This window comes from Ischnura elegans, chromosome 5 (assembly GCF_921293095.1).
Source record: "Ischnura elegans chromosome 5, ioIscEleg1.1, whole genome shotgun sequence".
Taxonomy (NCBI): domain Eukaryota; kingdom Metazoa; phylum Arthropoda; class Insecta; order Odonata; family Coenagrionidae; genus Ischnura; species Ischnura elegans.
In genome coordinates, this window is record NC_060250.1 from 99480199 (window position 1) to 99506136 (window position 25938).

The 25938-nt window shown below is 39.9% G+C and overlaps 1 protein-coding gene across 1 annotated transcript in view; it reads right to left on the reverse strand.

Annotated features, from left to right (window-relative positions):
• LOC124159321 (tryptophan 5-hydroxylase 1) overlaps positions 1-25938 on the reverse strand; it is a 58044-nt gene that overhangs the window by 21184 nt on the left and 10922 nt on the right. Inside the window, exons 3-4 of the mRNA XM_046535064.1 lie at positions 10556-10651; positions 8541-8811 (exon numbers count right to left, since the gene is read on the reverse strand). Coding sequence (XP_046391020.1) covers positions 8541-8811; positions 10556-10651 — 367 coding nt within the window. The remainder of the gene's footprint in view (positions 1-8540; positions 8812-10555; positions 10652-25938) is intronic.

Here is a 25938-nt window from a genome sequence, read left to right on the forward strand (position 1 = left end):
GGTCGTTGGGGTCGCAACTCCTTAGTTACTGAGCCGTGGCAACGCAAACTTTTTTGGATGCACTTTTCAGTTGCCATAAAACTGTTTTTCTCGCGCATCCAGCCTTTTCGACATTTTATTTAATAAACTAGATGTTTAAGGGTATTACTCGTAAATAATTAAGGTTGGATGAAAATGTGCGATTATAATGGTCTAAAACCATAAATGCCAAAATGGATGAGATTGCGCAATCGTATTTTTGATACTAGCTCAAAGCTCTCGCTTAATTAAGCGCAAAGATTAATTGTTTCAGAAAGTATGGCTTCCTGAAATTCCCGAACAATTCAGCATACTCGATATATCGTCACCCACTCCAGGAATATTAAATTTTAATAGTATAATTAGAATACATTGAACTCAAAGGACAATCATGAAAAATTATAACGCATTCATGAAAGAATTACTCCTTACTGATGCATTGGTACTTCCTTAATAAAGGTGAGCATAAAAAAAGAAGTTTGGCCTATGATTTTGCATGCGATAAACTCCACCTGGAACTGTGCGTGAGGGTATTTCTTGGAGATTATGTCTCCATAAAATTGTATCAATCATTCCAGATCGAAGGATGTAAGATATTATGAAATCAGAGATAAGCTGGGTCAAAAGAAGATTGGTTCTGAATACATAGATAAATATACTTCTATTTACATAATGCCTGCCCATGAAAAAATATTCCTCGGCCTAAAAATTAACCTCCTGAGACGGAATTTGAAATTGGAATGGAGCCAGTCACAGGTTACGAAATTTCATCGACGTTTCTGTCACCGATAACAGTAGTGACAGCGTAATCTTAGGTCACCTGCCTGACTTCTGATCGAAAACTGCCCCCAAGATAATCTCAATGCAATAAAAAATCAAAAGGATAACCTTCCTCTTATTTTAAATTCCAAAAAAGGCAACCTTTGAGACGCTGAACAGCTGGAAAAAGCAAGATCATATTTTCGAAATACAAAATACCACATGCACATCAGTATGAGCAGGAAGGTCATTCAAAAGCCACTAGAATCAGAATGCAATATTTAATGAGAAAACTTGGTGCAAAATTATTTTTTTTTCGACAGAATAACCGAATGGCTTAACTCAATGCAGAGCAAAATTAAACTCAGCTTAATAAAACACAGCCTGCAATACTCTTCCGCCAGGCATTCATTTATGCCTTTATTCCGGTAGAAATAACGCCAGAGGAAGACAATGCGAGTAATCATCCACTAAAAGGTGTAAATAATCATACATGCGGAAAATTTTCCTGAACTTTCCTTCGTTGAATCCACAAGATTTTAAATTTAATTTAATATTTAATTTTAATCCTCAAGATTAATATTTTTAGATTATAAATATTTTTAAGACGAGAATTCCTAATTTTCTTAGAGAAATGTTAAATAATAGATGATAAACCACTCAGATGACATCTCGCACAAAGGACTTTTTTTTTTACATAATCCAATTTGACGTACAAGTGTCTACCAGAAATGTTTTGCCAGTTTCTCGCTACGGCAAGTTTTAGAATTCCCTCCCAGAGAGTGTAAAACAGAAGTGCTCCATTCAAATATAAATTATAAATGGCTAAACTCAATGCAAAAGCAATATTTAATTCTGATCAATATAATACAGCCTGCATATTACGTATATTATTTATCTGAAATACTTGCTTCTTTGTTATCTCGTTATTATTTCTGTATCATACTGTTCCAACGTTTATAATTGCGTTTGATTTGTGATGCATCTAATTAGCTTTTTGATGAACTTATCATTGTAAATTGTGCTTTTTACTCCTAGGGTGATGTCCAGAGCATAAAAAATATATATTCTATTCTATTAAAAAAAGGCAATAAAATTCTCATCACGTTACAATGTCACGTTTAAAGTCCACGGATTATTTTCCCCCACCTTTTCAATAACTGGGAAGATTGTAGCATTGGGCATAGTTTCCCGCATAACACGATGAATTTTATAGCAATTAGAATAGTAACACCATAATTTCTGAACCTACAATTCCTCTGTTTATTGTTTTTATCCTCAGACGCTACCAAAATACAGATTTGCCGCAGTCTATAGCTTTACAGGTGCGGTTTCACGCACCTGCTCCTGATGGTTTGATGTGATGGTCACAAATGATGGGAAAATATACATTGATATCTAATCTCAGAACTTGGGCACGAAAATGAGCAGGTGATTCAGGCTCAATCGTTCATCGCAAGTACTGGCTTGAATATGGTGGCTTCTTAAAACAACTGCATCACTGGTCTTCGATTGTTGCTCTTTTTTCCTCCCCGTGCACTTTTCATTAGGATCCTCTTCACAGTAATTTTCACATCACCAGATAACTAACTTTTCCTCACGTGCTCTCCATGATATTTCGTCATAAAAAATGAGCGTGCTCGTTTCCGTTATATTCTGCAGTGAATAATAGTATTCGTAGGTTTCGCACTATTATTTCATCATACCGCATTCCTGAACTTTTTCTTTCCTCACGCTCGTAAATATAAAAGCTGTCATAATGTAGTTCGTTCACCGTATGTGCATATCCTCAGTGTTGCCACCTCCAGGGCATCATTTATGGTGTCATATGCTTAAGTTGCTACTTCTAATCCCCTACCCTCCAGTTCAGATGTTGAACTTTTAAAACGCATAGCGTTTGTTTTAGCCTATCCATATGGTTTCCCGAGGCTTATCTTATTATCTTTGGAGGCTTATCTTTGGAATTACACATTCAAGGATTCCGTCGCACGGTATATATGGGTTGTGTTGCATCTTTAAGCCTTTTTCACAACAGCTTGAGGTGATACAAAGTACCGTATAAAGCAAGTAGCCCTGTATGCAGTCACGCGTACAGGTGGAAAGCTATACGGAATGAAGGAAGACGGCTGGGTGGTATCACTAGCAGCAAACCAGGTCGACAGTTTGAAGATCCGGATTCGAATCCCGGCAAAGCCAAATGATTTATTATGGCGAATTCAACGTTGCCGTGAAATTGACGTGACTTCGGAGAACAGTACTTGAGAATACCACCTACAAGCTCATAAAAAATCGAAGAGGCGTATTTCGACACGACTTTCTCAACATTTGGCATTCTCTTCTTCGATATTCTGATAAAGGACCCGTTCGCCGATATTTTCTTACTGCCAGTTGTGACATAGCTTCATAAATAAAAGACCCTTATTTTTCCATTTGTCGAACCATTGCCTACATCTTGAACTACTTCCGTCAAAAAATCGACGACATTTGGTAGAGAAGTTCATGACGTCACGAGCTCATGCAGACCGGTTCACCGCTTCCAACTATTCCTCGGCCTAATATATCAGCCTTATGTGATTAATTGTTGTTTACGTTCTTGTGAACGATTCAATGATCGAGTAAATCAAACATAACACAATGACGTCACCAACTAATGAGAAGTGGGCATCAACTTTCGCATTTTATTTTTAATTTTAGTCTCATAAAAACAGGGCTTAATAAGGAAGACATTTTTCGTCGAAACTTACATTTCTCTTCAGTTTGCTGAATTATTCCAATGAATTACAATTTCAGATCTGAGTGAACGAACCCATGCCACCCTAAATACGGAAGATAGCAGTGAAGATCATTAACAATATTTTTTTTAGATTCCGCCTGATGAAGCCGAAATAAGTAAGCCTTAGTCTCACCAGGCCCGGAACTAGGGCGGGGCTGTGCCTCTAACGGCAGATTTTAGCGGTGCGGCAAAATTTTATAATTTAATTAATAAACGCTATTCAATATTTCTAATTAAATTTTTTCACAATAATTATTAATTTATAATTAATAATATAACTATATAATTAGACTTATTTATAGCAAACATACGGTGTGAAATTTCATCTACCTCATCATCATCATCATCACTGGTCAACAATCCTAGGATTGGTTTGACGCAGCTCTCCACTCAGTTCTCCTATCAGCTAATCTTTTCACTCCTACGTATTTCTTCTCTTTCACATCTCTCTTTACTTGTTCCATATATTTTGTTCGAGGTCTTCCTTTTCCATTCTTGCCTTCCGTCTGTCCTTCGAAGATTGTCTTCATCAGGCCATCATGTCTCAAGATGTGGCCTATAAGGTTGTTCCGTCTTCTTATTAAGGTTTTCATGAGGCTTCTCTTCTCTCCTACCCTTCTTAGGACTTCCTCGTTACTAACTCGGTCGATCCATTTGATTTTCATCATTCTTCTGTAGCACCACATTTCAAAGGCCTCTATCCTTGCTTTCTCCGCTGCGGTCATTGTCCATGCCTCACTTCCGTATAGGAGCATACTCCAGATGTAGGTTCTTATAAATTGTTTCTTTACATCCATATTTAAGTTTCCCGCTGTAAGCAGGTCTCTCTTTTGGTGGAATGCTCTCTTCGCCTGGGCTATTCTGCTGATAATTTATTTCTTGCTTCTCCCGTCACTAGTTATCTTGCTTCCCAAATAACAGAATTCATCCACTTCTATCAGTTTTTGCCTCCCTATTTTAATGTTGGTCTTGACTTCTTCTCTTCTGCTGCATACTAAGATCTTGGTTTTCTTCGTGCTTATTTTCAGTTGATATCTACTCATTACCCTACCCATATTAACCAGAATATTTTTCAAATCCTTCTCTGTTTCTGCTATAACGGCTATGTCATCGGCAAATCTTAGCATGCTTATTTTTTCTCCATGGATATTCACTCCCAATGCCTTTTCTTTGATTTCCTTAATGGCTTTTTCAATGTAAACGTTGAAAATTACGGGTGACAATGTACAGCCTTGTCGCACTCCTTTCTTAATTCTTGCTTCTTCACAGCTGGGCCCTGATTTTATCACGGCTATTTGGTTTTTGTATAAACTGTGGATGATTCTTCTGTCATTATAAAGAACCCCAATTTCCTTTAGGATTCCAAGCATTGTGCTCCAATCCACGCTATCAAATGCTTTCTCTAAGTCCACAAACGCAACGAATGTTGGCTTGTTCTTTTCCATTCTCTTTTCTATGAGCAGTCTTAGGGCCAATATTGCTTCCCTTGTGCCTTTGTTTTTCCTGAATCCAAATTGGTCCTCATCCAAGTACTCTTCTGCTTTTCGTTCTATTCTTCTATAGATGATCCTTGTCAGTATCTTTGATGCATGTGTAGCAAGGCTTATGGTCCTAAAATCTTCGCACTTCTCCGCTCGTTTCTTCTTAGGAATAGGGATTATAATGTTCCTCTCGAAATCCTTTGGTATCTCACCTGTCGTATACATTTCACTAATGATTTTGTATAGCTGGCTCAACGTCCTCTCTCCTGAATTTTTGATTAGTTCTGCAGGAATGTCATCAATGCCAGACGCTTTATTTATCCTGAGGTCTCTTACAGCCGCATCAAATTCCGATCTTAAAATTGGGGCTCCCATGTCATCGGCATCCACTTCCCTCTCGTTTTCGATAGCATTCGTTCTGAGGCGACTTCCTTTGTACAAATCTTCCAGATATTCCTTCCATCTCTTCCCTTTTTCTTCGTTTTCAATCAATAGTTCTCCGTTTTTGTCCCTAAGGGTATTACATCTTACGCCCCTTTCCTTAAAGTGGTTCCTCACTATCCTATAAGCGGCCTCTACTTTTCCATGTTTAAGATTGTTTTGCACGTCTTCGCAAATGCTTTTCATCCACGTTTCTCTAGCCTTCCGCGCTTTACGACATATTTCGTTCCTTATCCTCTTGTAACGATTCTGTCCTTCCTCTGTTTTCGCAGCCTTGTATTTTCTTCTTTCTTCAATGAGATCTAATACTTCCTGCGTGATCCATGGTTTTTTCATAACGACTCTTCTTTTACCAAGAACTTCCTCAGCTGCCGCCTGCAGACCACTTCTAATGGTTTTCCAACTCTCTTCCATTGGTTTGTTGGTCGGATCCTCCCCTATTTTATTTTCTACAGCCTCTTTAAAAGCCAGTTGATGCTGAACCTCCCTCAATTTTTCAACCTGCCATGTGTTTTTCACGGCTTTCTTCAACTTTTTAAATTTAAGGTGGCATTTCATCATAACTAGGTTATGGTCACTATCGATATCTGCCCCTGGATAGCTTTTGCAGTCCTTCACCTGGTTCCTGAATCTTTGTTTCACTAGATTGTAGTCGATTTGGAATCTTCTACGGTCTCTTGGCATCTTCCACGTGTATCTTCTTCGCAGGGGATTTTTGAATAAAGTGTTGGCAACCACTAGCCTGTGCTCCGTGCAGAATTCAAGTAGCCTTTCTCCTCTTTCATTTCGGTTACCTAACCCATATTTCCCAGTTATTATTCCGTCTTGACCTTCGCCGACGACAGCGTTCCAGTCCCCTAAAATAATAAGATTTTCTTCCCCTCTTACCTGCTTGATAACTTCCGCTATATCTTGGTAGACATCTTCTACTTCTTCGTCTTCATAATCTGACGTAGGCATGTAAACCTGTACCACTACAGTAGCTACGGGTTTAGTATCTATCTTCACCATTACTATCCTTTCATTAAACTGCAGGTAGCTTTTAACACGCATCCCGGCGCTCTTTCTAAGCATTATGCCTACTCCAGCATTACCATTTAGCGATCCCGTGTGTATCATTCTGTAGCTTCCACTCCAAAAGTCTCCTTCCTGGGGCCACTTCATTTCGCTGATGCCTAATACATCGAGGTTCATTCTTCGCATCTCCACCTTCAAGTTCTCTAGCTTACCGCAGGTACGAAGTGATCTGACGTTCCATTTTCCTATCCGTGACATTCTATCTCGTTTGACCGATGTACCCTCTCGAGTAGTCCCCGCCCGGAGATCCGAATGGGGGACTAGTTTACCTCCGGAATATTTTACCCGAGAGAATTCCATCATGTCATTATATAAATTGAGTGGAGTAGCTGTGACTCCTCGGGATGATAATGTGGTGGTTTCCCCTTGCCTTCCACATCGCAGTACTACAGCCGTTAAAGTAAATGTTACCACGCCCGTAGTGGAATGTGTGTCGCTGTACCGACCAGTATGGTCTCCACCTTCGCACATGTGAAGAAGAGCTGCTGCCCTCTCCCCCGGGTGATGAGAGGCATAATTATTGGTGGCCCCCAGTCGCCAAGTCACGGTATCTTCACAGGTTTTGGTATCTTTTAAATGGCCTACCTTACCCAAGGGTAGCCCAATACCCCCTCAGAATACCGCCGCTTTTTGTCCACGACTGCTTATTCGACGAGAGAACTCGCTTATCTCGCAGCTAACCTCTATATCTAAAGGTCGACCCACCATCCGCAACCCGGTGGACGCACTCGGTGGCTTTAAGCTCAGCCGCGAGTCATCTACCTCATCTCGAAGAAATAGCTTACGGATGCAAAGAAAAACTAACTTATAACGATCACGCATTTAACGAAATATGTACCGCATATAACGAGGTTAGTTCCAGTCCCTCGGATTCTCCCATGATATCCAATATTAATTTCCCCATATACAACGATTTTGGATGATACGAAATCTCCACTATTACGAACTATTCTTTGGTGCCTTGGGAAGTTATTTCCTTTTTTACAATGAAATTACGGCCATTTTCGCTACTTAACCGTTCCTTACCTTATCATCAGTTGTTCTTACGTGTGGCCATCACCACAGTTCTACGGTTGATCGTAAAATCCTTCCCGTTATAGCCGTCAATTGGAAAAGGTGGGACGATGGTTATCTATTACGGATCTGTTGCTTCAATGAAGGCGATATACGGAATATTAACTGGCAATCCTGAGATATATAGGGCAAAATCCTTTGTTACGGACAAAACGAAATCCCGTTTATAATAAAATTGAACGTTGGTCGCCTGAAATCTATACATATAAAAGAGATGTATCTTTGTCTGTCCTCTTTGCGTGTCCATACGGCTGTATGTATTGCGGCCAAAGTCAGTAAATAGGTGCATCTCATGCTCTCAAACCCCGTAGTGCTGCTTTTGGTTGCATCCAACGCGTTCTTTGCATAGTTTTCTCTTTACCGAACTCTGCAAGTGCGCTCAGCACCCATTCTCCACCCTCTGTTTACTCTCCCACCTTCCGATAACATCCCCATTCACTCTGTCATATTTGTATATCTTTGTGCGCGCTGTGAGCGAGGTGAAGGCCGATTTGACGACTTCCAGTTCCAATAATGCCTTTTCTCGCAACTTCATCTTTCACAGGTAAATGCCCCCCGACTATTCTTGCTGTCCTTTTAGCCGTGCATACCGTCAAATCGTGTTTCTTCTTGCGTTTTTACATATTTTCCGATTGAGAGGTCAATATGACCATGAAGTCCAAGTTTAAAATTTCCCATTCTCTGGGTACTATCCTTCTCGAGCAACGCCGGGTGGCCGGCTGGTTGAGGATAAAACGAAATCCCGTCTATAACAAAATAGAACGATGGTTCCCTGAAATTCATTTTAAGCAACTTTTACTGTATTACGTTTCAGGGGAGTGGGAGTGAGGGAGCAAGGGGGAATCAGGGGAGTGTGGGATAGCAAACTAATCTTTGTCCCCCCTGACAATGCTCCTGTTACCGGTCCTGTGTCTCACCGAAGCTGCTGCAGCTGGATAGGGGCGTGGGCGGAGGCAGCTCCCCGCTCTCCTGGAACTCGGAGAGGTTGATGGCGGCCACTTCGTGTCGGAGGCGGCCAACCAGCCGCTCCATCTGCGGACCCTCGCACTCAACGTCCACCAGGATCTCGTACTGGCCGTTGTCTCCGCCGCCACCCGCCGCGCTGCCGTTCCCATTGTCCCTCTGAGTTCGCCGGTGGTTGGACACGGCGGGCCGGGACTCGATGTGGATCACATTTACTCCCAGGTCCTAAAAAAAGAGACCAGAGACGAATAAGCCAAACGTCGATGGAGGCTTCCGTAGAGTGCGGTAGGCGCAGAGAGATCGGGAGATCCATCTGGAGAAACGATGTTATTCCTCTTATTTATAAAAATATTTTCCGTGCGTGGGCGTACAATATCACTTGATTTTGGATTGCATATTAAGAAATTTTCATGAAAATGATTTTTAATGTATATCTGTATCCCTTGCATCTTCTCTTTAAGTTAGGCCCGTGCTGCACCCCGTCTTAGGGCGGTGAACGGCCATGGCCAGAGGGCGCCAGCACTATGCCGGGGGAGGACTACCGGGAGATGAAGGAGTTTTTTCATTTACTCAAGATGGTGTTAATTTTGTTGTTAAATGAGACATCATTGAAATCAAGTTAACCACTAGATGTTGGTATTTTGACTATAAAATTTGTCAGTTTCGGAATAGGAGGGCGCCAAAGATTTCCAGGCTGGAGGGCGCTCCGGGATACGTCCCAGTGTCCCGGCGGCCTAGCATGGGAGTGCTTAAGTAGATTCTTAGTTGGCGCAGCTAGGCTTCCGGGTTGTCCTCCGCGTCGAATCATCTTCTTTACGACAGTTTCGACGGCGTTGCAGCAGGCGTCTTCAGGTTTGACGTGTCGGATATACAAAACACCTAACAGGGAGGACAGCTATTCGCTCTCCAACGCCTTGAAGAGACTACCGCAAACCGATTAATCAGGACGCACCTGGCCAAAACCTAGACGGGAAAAAATTTGCATCCGAGACTTCTAACCTGAAGACGCCCGCTGCAACGACGGCGAAATTTTCGTCACTGTGATGAATCGACGCGGATAAGAACCCGGAAGCCTAGCTGGACCAAAAAATAAGGAACTTAAAAAGAAGAGGCACAGGATAGAGACATACATTAACAATCATTTTCTTGAAAAGTTCTTCATATTCACTGCAACATCAAGTGACATAGTACGCACTTATATTCACGGATTGTTTTTTAATAAGAGAAAATTGCTTTGTTCCTCCACATAGATATCCCGGTTTTCGGTTACATTAAAAAAATTGCTAAGCTCGTACACTGGCACCATACTTCACTGCACAACTTGGTCGATTCAGGATCGAATCCCGGTCTATTCAAATGATATTTTTCCATATAATTTCTTCAGTTGTTTTCCGCTGTGAGTATACGTGGGGAAAAAGTTACCATTTTTATTTAAAACGATTTGTAAATTCCATGAAGTCAAGACAGAGACAAGGGACTACTCGTAGATATAAACCAAAGAAAAAATTTGATGAGAAAAAAATCTTTTGACGTGTTCGGAATACGAACATAGATCTCCCAAAATATATACATTCATGCAGGCTGCCAGTGAATCAGTTTAGCAATTTTGTTCGAAATCGAGAGTATCGTATTCGAATACCGGCATTTGCATTGCATTTCATTTTAGCAGCATATCCATTCTTTTTTTGATCATTCCATAACATGCTCTTATAATGGCATTCATCGATAAATGGCCGTAAAAATTAATTTTCCACGATATATTTTTAGGAAATTACATAAAAAAATGATTTAGGATCTAATAGCGGGGCTTTATTTTTCTGCGCAAAAACGCAGAAATCCGCAGAATATCAGCGAGGAACTAGTGCGTATGTCATTAAAAAGCAACGTTATCCATTTGCTATTAAATATAAAAGTAATCAATTCAATGCATTTAATAATACAATTTTTGATGGATGAATATCATTCATACCTGAAATACTTGCAGAGCCCTGGCTAATCCACCCACTTGGTTCTTCAGAGAAAATATCACCGAAGTTCGGTTACTGGATTTGTCTCCTTCCGTATGCTGAAAAGATACATAATCATTAACACAGAGCAGAGTATCGTAATCTTGGGCATAGTGCTTTAATTTTTTTTCGAAATGAAGCAATAAAACTCAGGTTGGACTTGACTTATTACAGGAAGAAGACAGATGTAAATACATTAGAATTTCCGATATTCACCAAAAGGCATAATCCATCGCTTCGAAAAATGTTTGATTGAAGGATGATAAATAGAAGCGTGAGTCGGATGTATTCCTAGATGATAAATCCACAAAAATACGTCAGCCAGTGCAATAAATGGAGTAAAAGAATGAATGCTTACAGATACTTAAAACGCAATGACTCAACTTATTATAATCGCCCTAAATTTGTGCTACTGGTTAGAAAACATTGAATGTGAATGGTTTTTAAGTTCTACATGTTTCAACGCAGTATACCTTCATCATCAGGAATCACCAAGGGCAATCAATCAATGAAGGAGTAAACACCCCTTTTTAGAATATAGTGTAGTGCGTCTTAATATACCTACATTGGTTTCTCTTGTGTCATTATTCACGCGCATAAGGAAAGCAGAAAACATAATGAACGTTGTGGCAGCAAATACATTAATTAGATTTATCTTGGTAACGTTAAAATAAAAAAAATGATTATTCTTGAATTCTTTGATTACTGTTGTTTTGGAAATGTTTTGAAGAATTGGATGTGGCTGTTTTTTTCTTGGTTCTCATTTTTTCTTCACTTCACCTAATCCATTTTTTCCGAAATAAACCCATAGGGGCACCCAGAGAGTTTCACGTTCCTACCATCGAAGAATGTTTGCAACAGAACATTCTATATAAATAAAATCCGAAGATATAAGCGTGATGGAGTGGAATTTGTCCATATTAAAATAAATAATAGCAATTTTCCACAATTATAAACTGCACAATAGCAACAAGAGTAAGAGAAAGCAAAATTATAAGGCAAAATCTAACCGTAGTGAGAAATTCCAAGATTCGTTCCGAGCTACATATAAAGACTGCTCCTCGGTTAAGTGTTGCACGCTATTCTTCAGAGGCGTGACTCGGAAGTGAGATGATATAGCAGGGTTTCGCAGTGAAAAATAAGGATGCGGACGGTTTCCACGGAGGTACTTGGCGAGAAACAATCGGGATGCGCTTCCAGGCACGTGAAGGTCGACAACGTCGGAAGTGGAGAGGACGCGAACCCCAGGGGACGTCAATTGGACACTTGCGAAAGGGAGGCCATTATACTCCCACTGCGGACGCAGTAGACACTGCTTACGAGCGAACTTCCTTCATTTTCGCTTTTAAAAAACGCCGAGGAAGAGGATTCATTGTTCTTGCTCCGCATCTTGGGCTAACATGTCCGACTATGCTCCCCACTTGCAATGAAAAATAAAATGTACTGATGACAAGGAGGTTGTAAATATACTGGAGGGGGCACCACTGGTTCCGAGCGTTGAGTGCAGTGTGGCAGGAATGGGGGTGCTTGGGTAGGATAGCCACGCCTACTTTGACCAAAACATTGATAATCCCATAAGGGTCAATGCTAACTATTTGGTGCAAAATTCGGTCGTGATCGTTGTGACGTTATAATAAACTTTCGCAAATGGACGCAGTAAACCTTTTTTCCATAATTATGGGAAGGCCTCGCGAAAATATTCCTCGAATATCTTTTCTAGAGGAAAAATTATTGTCAATCACCATGTACAACTAGCCAAAAATAACATTTTACAAGTGTAAAACATCCATTCCCCTGCACTTCTACTGGTAATCAATAAAATTACAGCGGTTAGTGGTAGTTTCGTGGGGCCAAGAAATAGCCAGGTATACTCGACCTTAGCAACGCTCGAGAGCAACCCTTTTCTGACCCTTTTCTCGAGCTCCCAGAGATAAACCGGGTCTTCGGGAGACGGCCGTCTCAGCATGAGGTTACCCTTGCCGATATGATCTCTCGTAGTACATTTTTTACTTTACTAATGCCAATACTTAGAGGTAAACAAATACACCTATCATACTCCTTGCCGTTGAGCGATTAAATGCGTCTTTCGATCGAGGTTCTACGTTGAGAAATAAAGATTTTACGAAAGAAACTACCACTCACCAATGGAAATCCCAACTGCCAATGGAAATCTTAACATAGCGGATCGGTCGCAATAATAGTACGAAAGTATGTTCACGACGATATATTATCATCACGATATGACTATAGGTATGGACAGTTTAAATATACAGTAGTATGGCGAACGATAGGAAAACTCCGACGACAATAAAGAAGTAATAGTTGCATTTTCATTTAATAAATCAGAGGCGATATAAGGAATAGAATACTTGAATATATACGTACACTGTTTGAGACTAAGTCCGAAAATTGTCAAACCAAGATGGCGGAATTCTGACCACGCTTAAAATTCGAATACAATGCCTCCAGATATTTACAACCTTCCTTGACTGATGATGACAATCGCCGAGGGACAAGTACATGGAAAGACCGGAAAAGGAATACCTCGAATCAAATATAATGGACAGGCAAATAAGGATGCGAAAGAGAAGAAATACGGAGGTGTGAAAGATTAGCTGATAGGAGAATTGAGTGGAGAGCTGCGTCAAACCAATCTTAGGATTGGCAAACTCCTCTCGGTATTCCCACCGGGTTAAATTCTCATATATATTTGCCAAATTTTCAAGCACCGACTAGGGGCTCATCTTCAGGGCTGCTGAATGTCGTGTTATTTGTTATCTTAGGATTGTTGACCAGTGATGATGATGACCCCCCACTTGTAACGAAAACGTATGATGATGAAAAATATTCAACACAAAGGAAAACTGCTAAGTTTCGCATGCGAATATACAAATTTGCAGCTGTACTTTTACTTCATGATCACATATTCGTATTAGAGGGCAACACCTTTCAATATCAAGGCCTGAAAAAATTATTCTACGAGACGTTCTCTATGAGTAATGAAAGAACAAGTAAAATTACATCATTGACGCAAAAACAAAATCACCCACAAGCAAAAGATATTACAAGGACATGCTTTCATAGTTGGAATCTCAAATAATGCAAGGGTTATTGAGTAAATACAAATTTGAGGAAATAAGGAGCTTCGTTAAACCGTACGGAGAAAACTCGTAATTAATCATGACAAGGGCCTCGTTTTCTCTTTGATATATTGCGACGTAGTTCTGAATTTGGAGGTGCATTGCCTTGTTTTGCTCTCAGGCATTTCATAAGAACATATTCCTGCCTGATTTTTAGAGTAATGCGTCGGTATTTACGTCATCTCCATTTTATTACTCTTATTTTTTCCTCAAGAGACAAGTTCGTGCTCGAGAACAAATACCTTGAGGCAAAGAAGTTATATCCATGACAAATCTTGATTAATTAAGAGCTAAAATTCATTATTGTTTACAGTTAACTTAAATTTTACAGCATTAAAAATATACCTCCTAATTTGGGTTAATTATGAAGTATGGTTGCCTAGAGACCGAAAGTTTCCAAAATTCGGACTGAAAGTGGAAGGAGAGGCTGAAGAATGGGAAAATATGGCCATCTAGTGGCGGACATGAGAATGGAAAAAAGAGTTGAAAATAGTTTCTCGTTTGATAAACAAGACTATGGGAGTATCTAAAGTGATATTACTGAAGTTTTTTTACCGACGACAAATATTCTTTTACCTTCGCCTCCCTCTCTTATCTATCTAATTAATAATTTTTCTACTAATTTGCACATACATTGAAAGTGAAGGTCGGCGCAAGCTTCCTTTCCTCTAAGCCTCTTTTATATTAGGAGAGTGCCTCATTTTTTTTATCGCCAATACTTCGATCATACCCAACACATTTTCCGTATGCTATGTTGTATCGAGAAATTCTGAAGTTTCTATTGTCTCCAATCCAATTGATATCAGGGTCATTTATATTTCCTATTGCTCACCAAGCCATGAGTATTATTGGTTCTGCTTGCTCTCCTTATAATATCGTGTCTGTTGATGTTTTTTGATCGGTAAAGTCCTTCCTAAGATGACGTACAAAACTCTCACTTCAGTTACCGTGATTACTCGTTTTATTTTCTATGCTTAAAGAATTATTTCTGGAGAGAACGCGGTATTATATTTGACCGCACGACTTTAAAATTAAATGATATACTATTTCCCAGACTGAATTTCAGGCACCTATGGAAAGCTAGATTATTTTCTTTGGTGAGCAGTCTCACTTCACTGTCAATAGGGTGGTTTCCTATTATTTTTTTTTTTTGCCTAAATCGAAAGATTATTGCTCCTGGAGTACGTATTTCACGCTTGTAGATTTTTAAATGATATCTATTTTTCGCGATTAAAAGAAAAGTGAAAATTTTCAAGCGCGATAAAACGCGACGGGTAAGGAAAATGCCGGGAAAACTCCATGTGACGCCGTCCTGGTTCCCGCTGCCGCAAGTGAGGTGACCTTGGGGAGAGGCTCTGAGCGCTGATACGACGCAGGATGATAGCAGGTAGCAGAGTACCATGCTAGATGGTAGCGCTTGGTTTATATAAGGATTATTAATACCTTATCAAACGAAGGAAACTTTCCGACCTTAGCCAGTTTTAATAGGTGATTATTAAGACATGTTTCCCTGAGCTCTGTGCCTCATGCATGCATTGGTAACGTCAGACGATGTAAAACTCCTATCTACTAGTAAAGAAACTAGGTCCCTGTGACGTCATGCGGAGTGGCATCACATGGCCGCCAATCTGGCCTTTTTCAAATGAGGATAAAATTTACCATTGCCATTCGTCTAAACTGGGATTTCTAAAACCAAATAATTTGTATATTATGAATACACTAATGGTGGGTAACGAATCGCAATCAATGCCTTTCGTTTTCTTTGATGAAGGAAACTACCCTATTATCCCATGTCACGCTCAACAAATGACTTCTTTTACCCTCCATCCACAGAAGGGATTACTCGAAGGTAAATATAAAGGAATACGGTCTTGTCGTGATGATAGGGACGACTTCAGGATAAGGATAGCTACGGAAGAATAGGAAAGGGAGAGAATCGCGTCGTCCAAGGGGCGGCGCGAGCTACCATTGGCGAAACCTGGAGAAAATGGAATTGATTTCCTAATAAAAAGAAACAAGAATCAATTTTTCCCCCCATTGATCTTTAGATATTTATTAGCCAATAGAACTAGCGCCCAATTCGCCCAGTTTACACGTGATAAATATTAACATGCCGCTAGAATGATTCTCTCTCAGCAGATATTATCATGTTGCACTTTGTTTCACTTTATGCGAATAAAATTTAGTCAGCGAAGCATGCTATTTTTTCTCACATTACATACCATCGCTTAACATTAGCCAATTTCTACATTTAAAATTATGTTATCCATTATGGTGTTCAAGAGCAGTAGCGGAAACCCTTGCTCCATCCCCAAAAATCATTTCATTAGTAACGGCCGTTTTACGCGCGTCACGTAACTGCGCAATCTGACGTGTGTATTAAGGCGTAGTCAAAGTTGCGTCGTTTAAAGCGGTGAATTGCTAGAACGCATGCGAGAATGCATGGACGTGAGATGAAAAAATAGCCTTTGTTATAATTTCGTTCATGCATTCGCGCAATTTCACGCCGTAATCAGAAACTAATGCAGTTCTATAGCCTGCGCAATTGAATGCCCCGTGTAAAACGGCCTTAACAAATTCATTTCTCCTAAAATGAGAAAAGCATTTTATTTTAGTCACATTCGATTCCCAGAATAGGGCTGGGAAAAATACAGGCCAAGGACTATTTGAAATACAAAACACCGCTCCAAATATATTTGAAATGGAAAATACAAAATACCTTCGACTTGGGTATTTGGAAAACACATTACGAAATTGTACTTTAAATACCCTATAAAATAAAAAATGCATTTGTATGGAAAATAAGAGATCTCAAAAAAATATACCTGCTTTGCCACGTTATGATTAGTTGCAAACACGAAGAAAACGATTATAACGAAAACATAGTCATCTTTGAAGCTTAATATTACATAAGTGTCATCAGAGCTACTTCAAAAGTATTTCACAAATGCATTTATATTTTAGAATGGGAAAATATCAAGAATCAGTATTTGAAATGCAAAATATAAGATACGCTCCGGTCGCATGCTTGAAATACCAAATAAAAATTACAAATGTATTTCATATACGTATTTTAAAATACTTTTACCTGAAATACCGCCCAGCCCTGTCCAAGAATATATAATTTCTGTTAATATAATCTGTTAATAATTAATCTATATAATTTCTGATTATATAGATCACAAAATGCAAGCGGAATTTAGAAGAGACTGCTACAAAAACATAGACCCAGACTTAAATATCTTTGATGACAGGCAGTCAGATATAGTCAGCCTACTGCACACTTTCAGCGAAGCACACGTGCGTTGAGCGTGGCGCAAGGATCTAAAATAGACCGGGTTCGAACGGATGAGCACCATTTATAGCACCTCCGTTTTGCAAAAGAAAACATGAAAAAAAGAGGACACATTACGCTCGTTCACACGAGCAGAAAGTGCGGATGGGAAAGTCCATGAATAATTCGTGAGGGAATCACGATCACGGGGACGCGTACGTGGGGGCCAGAGAGAATTGAGGAGACACGAACAGTATCAATGGGTAGAGGGAGGATGGGGTTAGGAAAGGACCCCTTGCAATAAGGTCAAACAAAAGAGCAGAGAATATGAAACTCGGGAACAATAAAAGAAAAAAAAGAGAAGCTTGCGGTAGATAATGAGTTTTCCGAGGGAGAAAAGTGAACGGGTTTAAGAGGGGAAAGCTTTGGTCGCTTGGGAGCGAATGGAATCACTAGGGAGGAAATAAAAAGCGAGATAGGTGGTGAGGCAGAGTGAATGTGAGAAGATCAGGAATGTAAGGGAAGGGAGACGGGTGCAAAGAGAGCAAAAAATGCGATAAATATTAAACTTGAAAGAGGCCAGATACGCGGAATGGGAAACGATATTACGGCACGTTTCGAGTAAATGGCTGATCTCAAAATGAAAGAAAGAGTGTTTTTTTTCTTCTTCAAGAAGGGTGGAATCTTTTAGCAGCCAGACGAGAGATAATAAGGGGGGGTCAAGGGGTGGATATGAGAAGAGTCCCAAAGGTATCCCATATTATGGAGTGCGACAGGGTACTCTTATTTCCACAAAAAAGAGCATTTTGTCTGGTCTCTGGTGAGATTACGGCGCAGTGACATTTTTAATTAAGAGACAATGCGGAAGACAAAATTATTAATATAATTAATTATAAATGGAAATTCTTGCAAGAGCGCATATCCAGCCAGTGAGTTTTTATCGACTTTGAAGTTTCTTCGGAGTGCGAAGTGCCATAATCTAGATTCGGATATGAGACACAGAAAGATTCTACAAAACCACATTAAATGACAGATATATGCGAATACAACCGTTTGAAATTAACCGTAAAACCTTGGACTCAGCATTATACTTTAATCTAAATTAATATCTCACGATGATGAAGTAAGGTGGAAATGGAGGAATTTCCGATCATAATTGATTAGCATTTTTCTTTTGTCGCGATGAGCACGGAGAAAATGAACTTCATTCCGAATAAGAGCTCGATAAATTTTAATTTAAAACGATCCTTCCTTTATAATACCGAGGTAAGTCTTATAAACAGGCAGTTTCTCCACTCCGTCATTGTCGTTGGCGTAAAAAGAAACCGATGGGAAGAGGAAGTTTTTGATGAAAAATGGTTTGTAAGAGCAAGGAATAAGGTCAAAAAAATATAAAATTGCGATTTACAAGAAATACTGATCCGCGTGTCATTGGCAGTAGCAAAGCGCAACTTTGTCCAATGAAAACGTAAAAAATGAACTTCGATTCAAGTCTGAGCTCCTTAAATACAGAGAAAAATGTATCTTTTGGGTAGTCAATATAATCTATGAGAATCCCACGATTATTATACAGAGGGATATTTTGAATTCGCGAATCCATAGTTTGACATTTTTATTATCGTCGGAGTGCAAAGAAACCGAGGGAGAGCGGGAATTTTGGATGCAAAATGGTTCAGAGGTGCGAGCCATAAGGCCAAAGGAACGGTAAATTTGCTATTCGCAAGAAAAACTTATCCGAATGTCATTGGTGGTTTCGAAACACAGCTTCATCAAATGAAGACGGAGGAAATGGCAAATTTTGAATTCGCGAATCCGTAGTTTGACCTCGCCTTCAAATTCATCGCAGTGCAAAGAAACCGAAGGAGAGTGGAGATTTTGGATGCATAATGGAGTAAGTGAGTGAGGAACAAGGGCAAAGGAATGTAAAATTGCGATTTAAAAGAAATACTGATACGTGTAATTGGCAGAAGTGAAACGAACCGTCGTCAAATGAAAGTAAAGGAAATGAACCTCGCCTCTGGTTGAAGTTTCTTAAATATAGAGAAAAATGGATCATTTGAGCTGTCAATCTAATTCAAAACGATCCTGCGGTAATTATACCGCGGGATATTCTGAATTCTCGCTTCCACGGTTTCTCCTCTGCGTCTTGGTCGTTGAAGCAGAAAGAAAACGAAGGAGAGCGAAAATTTTGCATGCGAAATAGCGTAGGGGAGCGAGGCATAAGGTGAAAGGGTAGGAAAATTGCGATTTGCAAGAAAAACTGATCCGTATGTCATTAGCGGTGACGTCAAATGCTAACGGAGAAAATGAATTTCACGTCAAGTCGGAGCTCCTCCACAGTCCAACGGTAGACATATCTACCGTTATTTTCGGTCTGGATTTCATTTTTTACGGTTAATTAGGTTTTAACAAACAGCATTAGTAATTTCTGTAAATCATGCATCTGTATGATGCTATCATCTGCAAGGACGCACTGAACTAGTTGCAATAATGACATTTTACTCGGTCAAACGCTGAAAATATTCAAACTTCGATGCATTACATGTATTAAGTATGCCAGGACTGAGGAGGATAGAGAAAATACATCGTTTGGATAGACAATCTAATTCAAAAAGATCCTGCTGTTATTATACCGAAGGAAAATTTTGAATTCGCATATCCGCAGTTTGAACTCGGCTTCATTGTCGTCGGACTGCAAAAAAACTTTAGGGGTGTGCGGTAGGGGGTTTGGAGAGGAGATAACATAAAAAGTAGGGAGATATAAGGCAAAAAAGAAAAGAAAAATTGCGATTTAGAAGAAAAATTGATCCGTACGTCATTTGTGGTAGCTAAACGCACTGATATCATATTTAAACGGAGAAAATGAAATTTGCCACAAGTTGGATCCCCTCAAATAAAGAGAGAAACGGATAATTTGGACAGTAAATCTAATTCAAAAAGATCCTGCGGTTATTATACCGAGGAAAATTTTGAATTCGCGAATCCATAGTTTTAACCAAGGAGACTGCATAGAGGAGGCCGAATTCCATCCCTTAGTAGGCTGATTTCTGTTGCCACTTCGGTCGCATTTTAATCGGTTTTCAAAGATGTCCGCGGCATGGTGATGACTGCAATGCGATCGAACTTTTCCAATGTTTTGCAATGCAACGAATGTAATGGCAAGGAATCTCATTGAAAAGTTATGAATTTGATAGATAACACCATCATGTATGTAAATTCCGGTAAATAACCATGATTGTATCTTATTTCCCCGTGAAACTCGGATCCATTTGTCCGTCAGCGACACGAGTGGCGAATTTTGTAAACCCATTTAATACGCGGTGGGCGACAACACTTTTAGAGGTCGACTTGAGGATCCTCTCGTGTAATATAGGTGCTTTTAATTTCGGCATCATTGCCATGGGAGTGCAAAGAAACCGAGGGAGAGGAGAAATTTCCGATGAGAAATGGTTTAGGGGAGCGAGGCATAAGGACTAAAATAAGAAAAATTGCTATTTGCAAAAAACAATAATCCGTACCTATTTCGTTGACGGTAGCAAAACGCACCGACGTCAAATGAGTACGGAGGAAATGAACTTCGCTCTTCTAGGTTGGATCTCATTGAACATAGAGAAAAATGGATCATTTGGGCAGTCAATCTAATCTAAAACGACCCTGCGGTTATTATAGCGAGGGAAATTCTGAATTCGCGAATCCGCAGTTTGACCTCGGCTTCATTGTCGTCGGAGTGCAAAGAAACTGTAGTGGGGAGGGTTAGGTGGGGGTTTAGGAGAGAAAATGGCGTAAAGGGGAGGGCATAAGGGCGAGGGAAAGGAAGATTGCGATTCGAAAGAAAAGGTCTCCGGTTAGCCGACTCCGCATACCCCAACTAGTGGTGCGGGAGAAACGAAGGGGGTGTGCGGAGGTGTAGAGGGGAAATGGAAAAAAGGTGAGCGGGGTGCAGTTGGGTGTGGAGAAAGAGCAAGAGTGCGGGAGGTGCATGAATTATTCAGTCGAGAGGAGGGAGGGTTTGGGGAACAGCGATCCGAGTAAAAAGCCTCGGCGGAAAGCATTCGAGGTTACTCAGTTGCTTAAAACGCAGCCATTCCGACGCTGACGAGAGAGAGAGAGGCAAGGGAAGGAAACGAGAGGGAAGTGGTGGGGGCATTAGGATGGAATAAAAACGAGGCGGGATTGGAGGAGATGGCGAGTGTTTTTATTTCGTCACTAGCCGGTGACGTCGTTGGTTTTACGTCACGTGCCGTTTTCAATTCCAAGCGATGGGTCTCTGGTCTCTCCTTTTCCACACCCTCATTTTGCTTAGTGGGCCATGTTCACACTCATAGGAGTAGTTTCCATTGAATCGTATATTACCATCTCTTGCTAGCATCGACATCTAACCATATATATATATTTATGAGCAATGGATTCATGAATTTCTTAACGGGGAGGGTTACTTGGCAATCATCATAAAAAAGTCAACAATGCGAATACAATTTTGACGCGGCCCTGCACTCAATTTCCCCGTTGGATAATTTTAACGCCTACATAATTATTCTAATTTACACCCATCATCAACGGCTGAATTATTATCGGTATATTTCATCAGAGGCCTCTGTCATTCATTCCACCCGCCCTTCAACGATATCTAATCAGCAGAGGTGTCATGGTGCCGGAACGAGCCGTAACGCCGTTCCGGTACTATTTAATAAAATACATAATAGTCAAATAACACTTTCATCAATTTTGCTGCCTCAAAATTTCCAATTTATGCCTTCATAACGAATACAAAATAATTGCAATAAAATGTAAATAGTGTCTTCTAATAATAAAAACACAGAGTAATATTTCACTTCTAAAGAAAGCTAAGGAAACTGCGTTCCGGTACGGCTAATTTCGCCATGTCACCACCGCTAATCAGATATATTTATGAGCCTGAATTTATCATCATCACTATTCGCTCAAGATGTAACCAATTACATTGATCCATCCTCTACCCAAATTTATCAAAGGATTTTTCTCCTACGCTGATTGGAACTTGCCTCACACGATCTCAAAAAAGCAACTGAATACCACCATGGCGCTGCGAAAAATAATCAACCGCCCGGACGCGTCTTCCCTAAAACGACGAGCTTAATCGGCCCCTGCCACCTGACCCTGAATGCGAGAATTTACATGCGGCGACGACCAGAAAATGACATAAACCGACGAAACCAAGGTAGTGTTTAAAAAAAAAGTGTAAAAACAAGCTTTAATTTCAATTATCCAAAATGTTCAGCACAACCCAAAAAATATCCCCGAAAACCACCAACCTAATTTACATGCTTTTGGCAAGCCCAAGGACATCTCCTGTATTCCTCAAACCCAATCAATTAGCCAACTCTCAACGTAAGGCGCCAACAGGACCACGGTTTAATGCCCTAATGGACGCACAGAGTACTGAACTTGAAGTGTCCTCCAGTGGCAGACAGAAAAATATCTCCTACACCAATAAATTTTGAAACCAGGCCCCGGGGGCACTTTAACAACTACGCTAACATTACCACCATCATTAGACGATCATTACCCTGATAATACGATTACGTACCACAACCTTGGCCGGACAAGTCATAAAATCTTTATGGGAAGTCACGATTGACTTTTAATTTTGACTTATTCTACCTTTCACTATGGTTAATAATTATGATTAAAAACTTTTGGGCTATATCGCCGCGTCAATGCTTTGGGTGGCCACTTGGCAACCCGTAATAAGAAGAAACAAGCAGCAACCCACTCCCACAAACTCCGGCTCCCCTCCCTCCACCTCCTGACACAGACACCTATATAAAAGATCTTAAATTCCCATCTCTCCATAATCCCTTGAAAAGGCGACCAGCATCGGTCGGGAAACGTTGGGTCCACCCAAAGGATTGACGCGGCGACATAGCCTAAAAGTTTTTAATCATAATGACGAGCACCCGCGAAAGTTTTAACGAAGAATTATGGTTAATAATGTCAAAAAATTTTGTCATAGCAGATATTTTAACGCAATGATAAGTTCATAATTAAAATACTGAAATATAAACATATACATTGTCATCATCATCAGTCAACAATCCTAATATTGGTTTGACGCAGCTCTCCATTCCTCTCTCCTACCCTCTAGCCTTTTTATTGAGACGTATTTCTTCTCTTTCATATCCTTTACAACCTATCCTATGTAACTCATTCAGGATCGTCTGTTGCCCCTCTTCCCTTCCACTTGTCCTTCTAGGGTTGTTTTCATGAAGCCAAATATTGCCTCATAATGTGGCCAAATAAAATGTCCCATCTTCTCCTTAAGGTTTACAGAATAGTTCTCTTTTCTGTCCATCTTCTTAGCACTTCCTCATTACTTTCCCGCTCGATTCATTTTATCTTAATCATTCTTCGGTAGCACCACATTTTGAATGCTTCCACTTTTGACTTCTCCGCTGCTGTCGACGTCCAAGCCTCGCTTTCATAGAGAAACATGCTCCACACAGCAGCTCGATATATATACGTAGCATCCGATGAATTGTTTTCTTACTTCCATTCTTGTATTATTAGCTGCAAGAAGGTATTTCTTTTTGCAGAAATCCCTCTTCACCTGCGCTACTCTACTGACTGTTTCTTTCTTGCTCCGTCCGTCGTTAGTAATCAGGCTTCCCAGGTAAGAAAACTCTTTCACCTCTTCAAGCTATTGTTTTCCCATCTTAATGTTTGCCCTAGCCTCCTTTATTATTATACAATGCTAATATCTTAGTCTTTATTATGTCATAGCAGATATTTTATCACATTGATATCCTCATAATTAAAATATTGAAATGTTGACGTATACATTGGTATACAGGATCTTACAGTGATATTGGCGGTCTTTAAATAGGTGCGATAGTATTTTAGTACCTCTCGGTGGGGTGGTTTAAGCCCTCGAACCTCGCCACTGCAGGAAGCGTCATTTCAGCCACGAGAATTCTACCAAACGGGCTTGGCGGCGTCAACGAATTCGGGTGGGGGAAATATCGCAACGGAAAACGGGGGGGGGGGGGAGGTGTTACCAAGAGTTGACAATGCAAATGCCGCAGTGCGCGAGGAAGCGCATAGAACTCATCTCATGATGTGAGTCGCGCTCCGAGTGTACGGGAGAGGTTTAGAAAAATGAGCGAGACATTCCGAGACAAAAATTACAACGAAATAGATGAGAATCGTGAACTCACGTCCTGTTTCCTCGAAGGTGAGATTTTTAGAGAAACAATGAGAGACGATGCAATGGCTTAACCTCACATCCACTCGTTTGAAAACGTGGAGCGTTCAACACTACGGTGACACCCGATTTTGACTTCAAAATAGAGGAAAATCCGAGTTACGGAGAAGAAACATCTCGTTTTTCAATTGGTTCGCGGAGCATACAGCGTGCTCACAGCATTGCTCAGGAAAATTGAATGATGAAATAAGGCCTCTCTTGGTAAATATCTGGATGAAAATGCAGGAAAACGTAAATATTCAGGAGGACATCCTATGTAAATAAACTTAACCCAGCAACTTGAGCAGGAATTAAAAAAAATACCCGCTGCGCACTTCGGCATCCACTGCTTTAAAAAACACTATTTCTGAAGTGATAAAAATGCATTGAAACCGATCGTGGAATGAAAATATTCGTGGAAACTTACCGTTAATTTTTATCTTACTGATATATGTTACAATTCCACGCGATTTAGCTTAAAAATACTCTATATTATTTCTTCTAGCCAACATTTTTGTTCCTGTTGATATTCACCCTTTCTTTCAAGTTTCAAATTTATGCTGATGAGCGGTGAAGAAATTTTAAACGTTGAGTTTTCAATGAAGAAGCTGATTTTTGAAAAAGTTATTTCAATCTTATCTACAACGTTAAAACCAAGATTATAACTAAAAACTTAATATTAAACCAAATGTACTCAGAATTAACCAAGTAATTAATTGCAGAACATAATATTCGACCTCATTACGAAGGAAATCATAATCTCGACTATTGATTTTATTATACGTTAAACGTAACTGGATACATCCTTTAAAACACGAAACGAAAACAAAGATTCTAACGAACGTAACTCAATCTCATCCTGCTTTCTTCCCATTTGAGCTCCTTCTCACGTTCCTCTTCAATACCCATGCATGTATCTTTAACATCCCAGGCAGACTACGGCGCGATAAATTTTCAATCTCATACCACCAGATGATCCTTCCAAATGATACATGCTACACGAATACCTCACCCAATATCTCTGCTTGAGCTATTGCAGATGCCTATCTTTCAGTTTTATTCAAACCATAGCACCAGCTACAAAAGCATTTCATTTCTTTAGCACACTTCATACCTAGAGTTATCAGCAATAAAGGAGCAAAAAATTTCTTACGTGTGACTTTAGGAAAATTATTTGGGCTGAATTTTGTCAGTGCTTATAACTATTCTCTGCGGCCATTGTTCCTCCAACTAGGGAAAACATAAATTTTGCTTCACTGAGGATGGATATCCATTGTTTATTTCAAGGATGGAACAATCCCTTTCAATAGAAAATACTCGTCAATCAGATAAATTTTAATGAAGAGCAGGGTCGGTAATACGTGATGGAGTTTTTGGCTTTCTGGATGAATAGTTTGCGTAAATTCCTCAAGGGTTTTACAAACTCTATTGGCCTACATTTCTGTTGGATGTTAAAGATTGTTCCAACAAAACTGCGACCAATAAGGAGACTATGACCAAGTGAAATACCCGTGGGGAATATAAAGAAGTCAGTAATATGTTTGCAAAAGCCATTATGAAACGTGTATGCCCCCCCAAATCCCATTCGATTCTATAAATTTCATTTCTAAGGATGAACAATTTTGAATAGGAAAATATTCAAAATTTATTGCATTATTATATAATCAATTATTGTAGCAAGTGTTTTTTGGCGAAATCAAGGAAGGTCCTTAT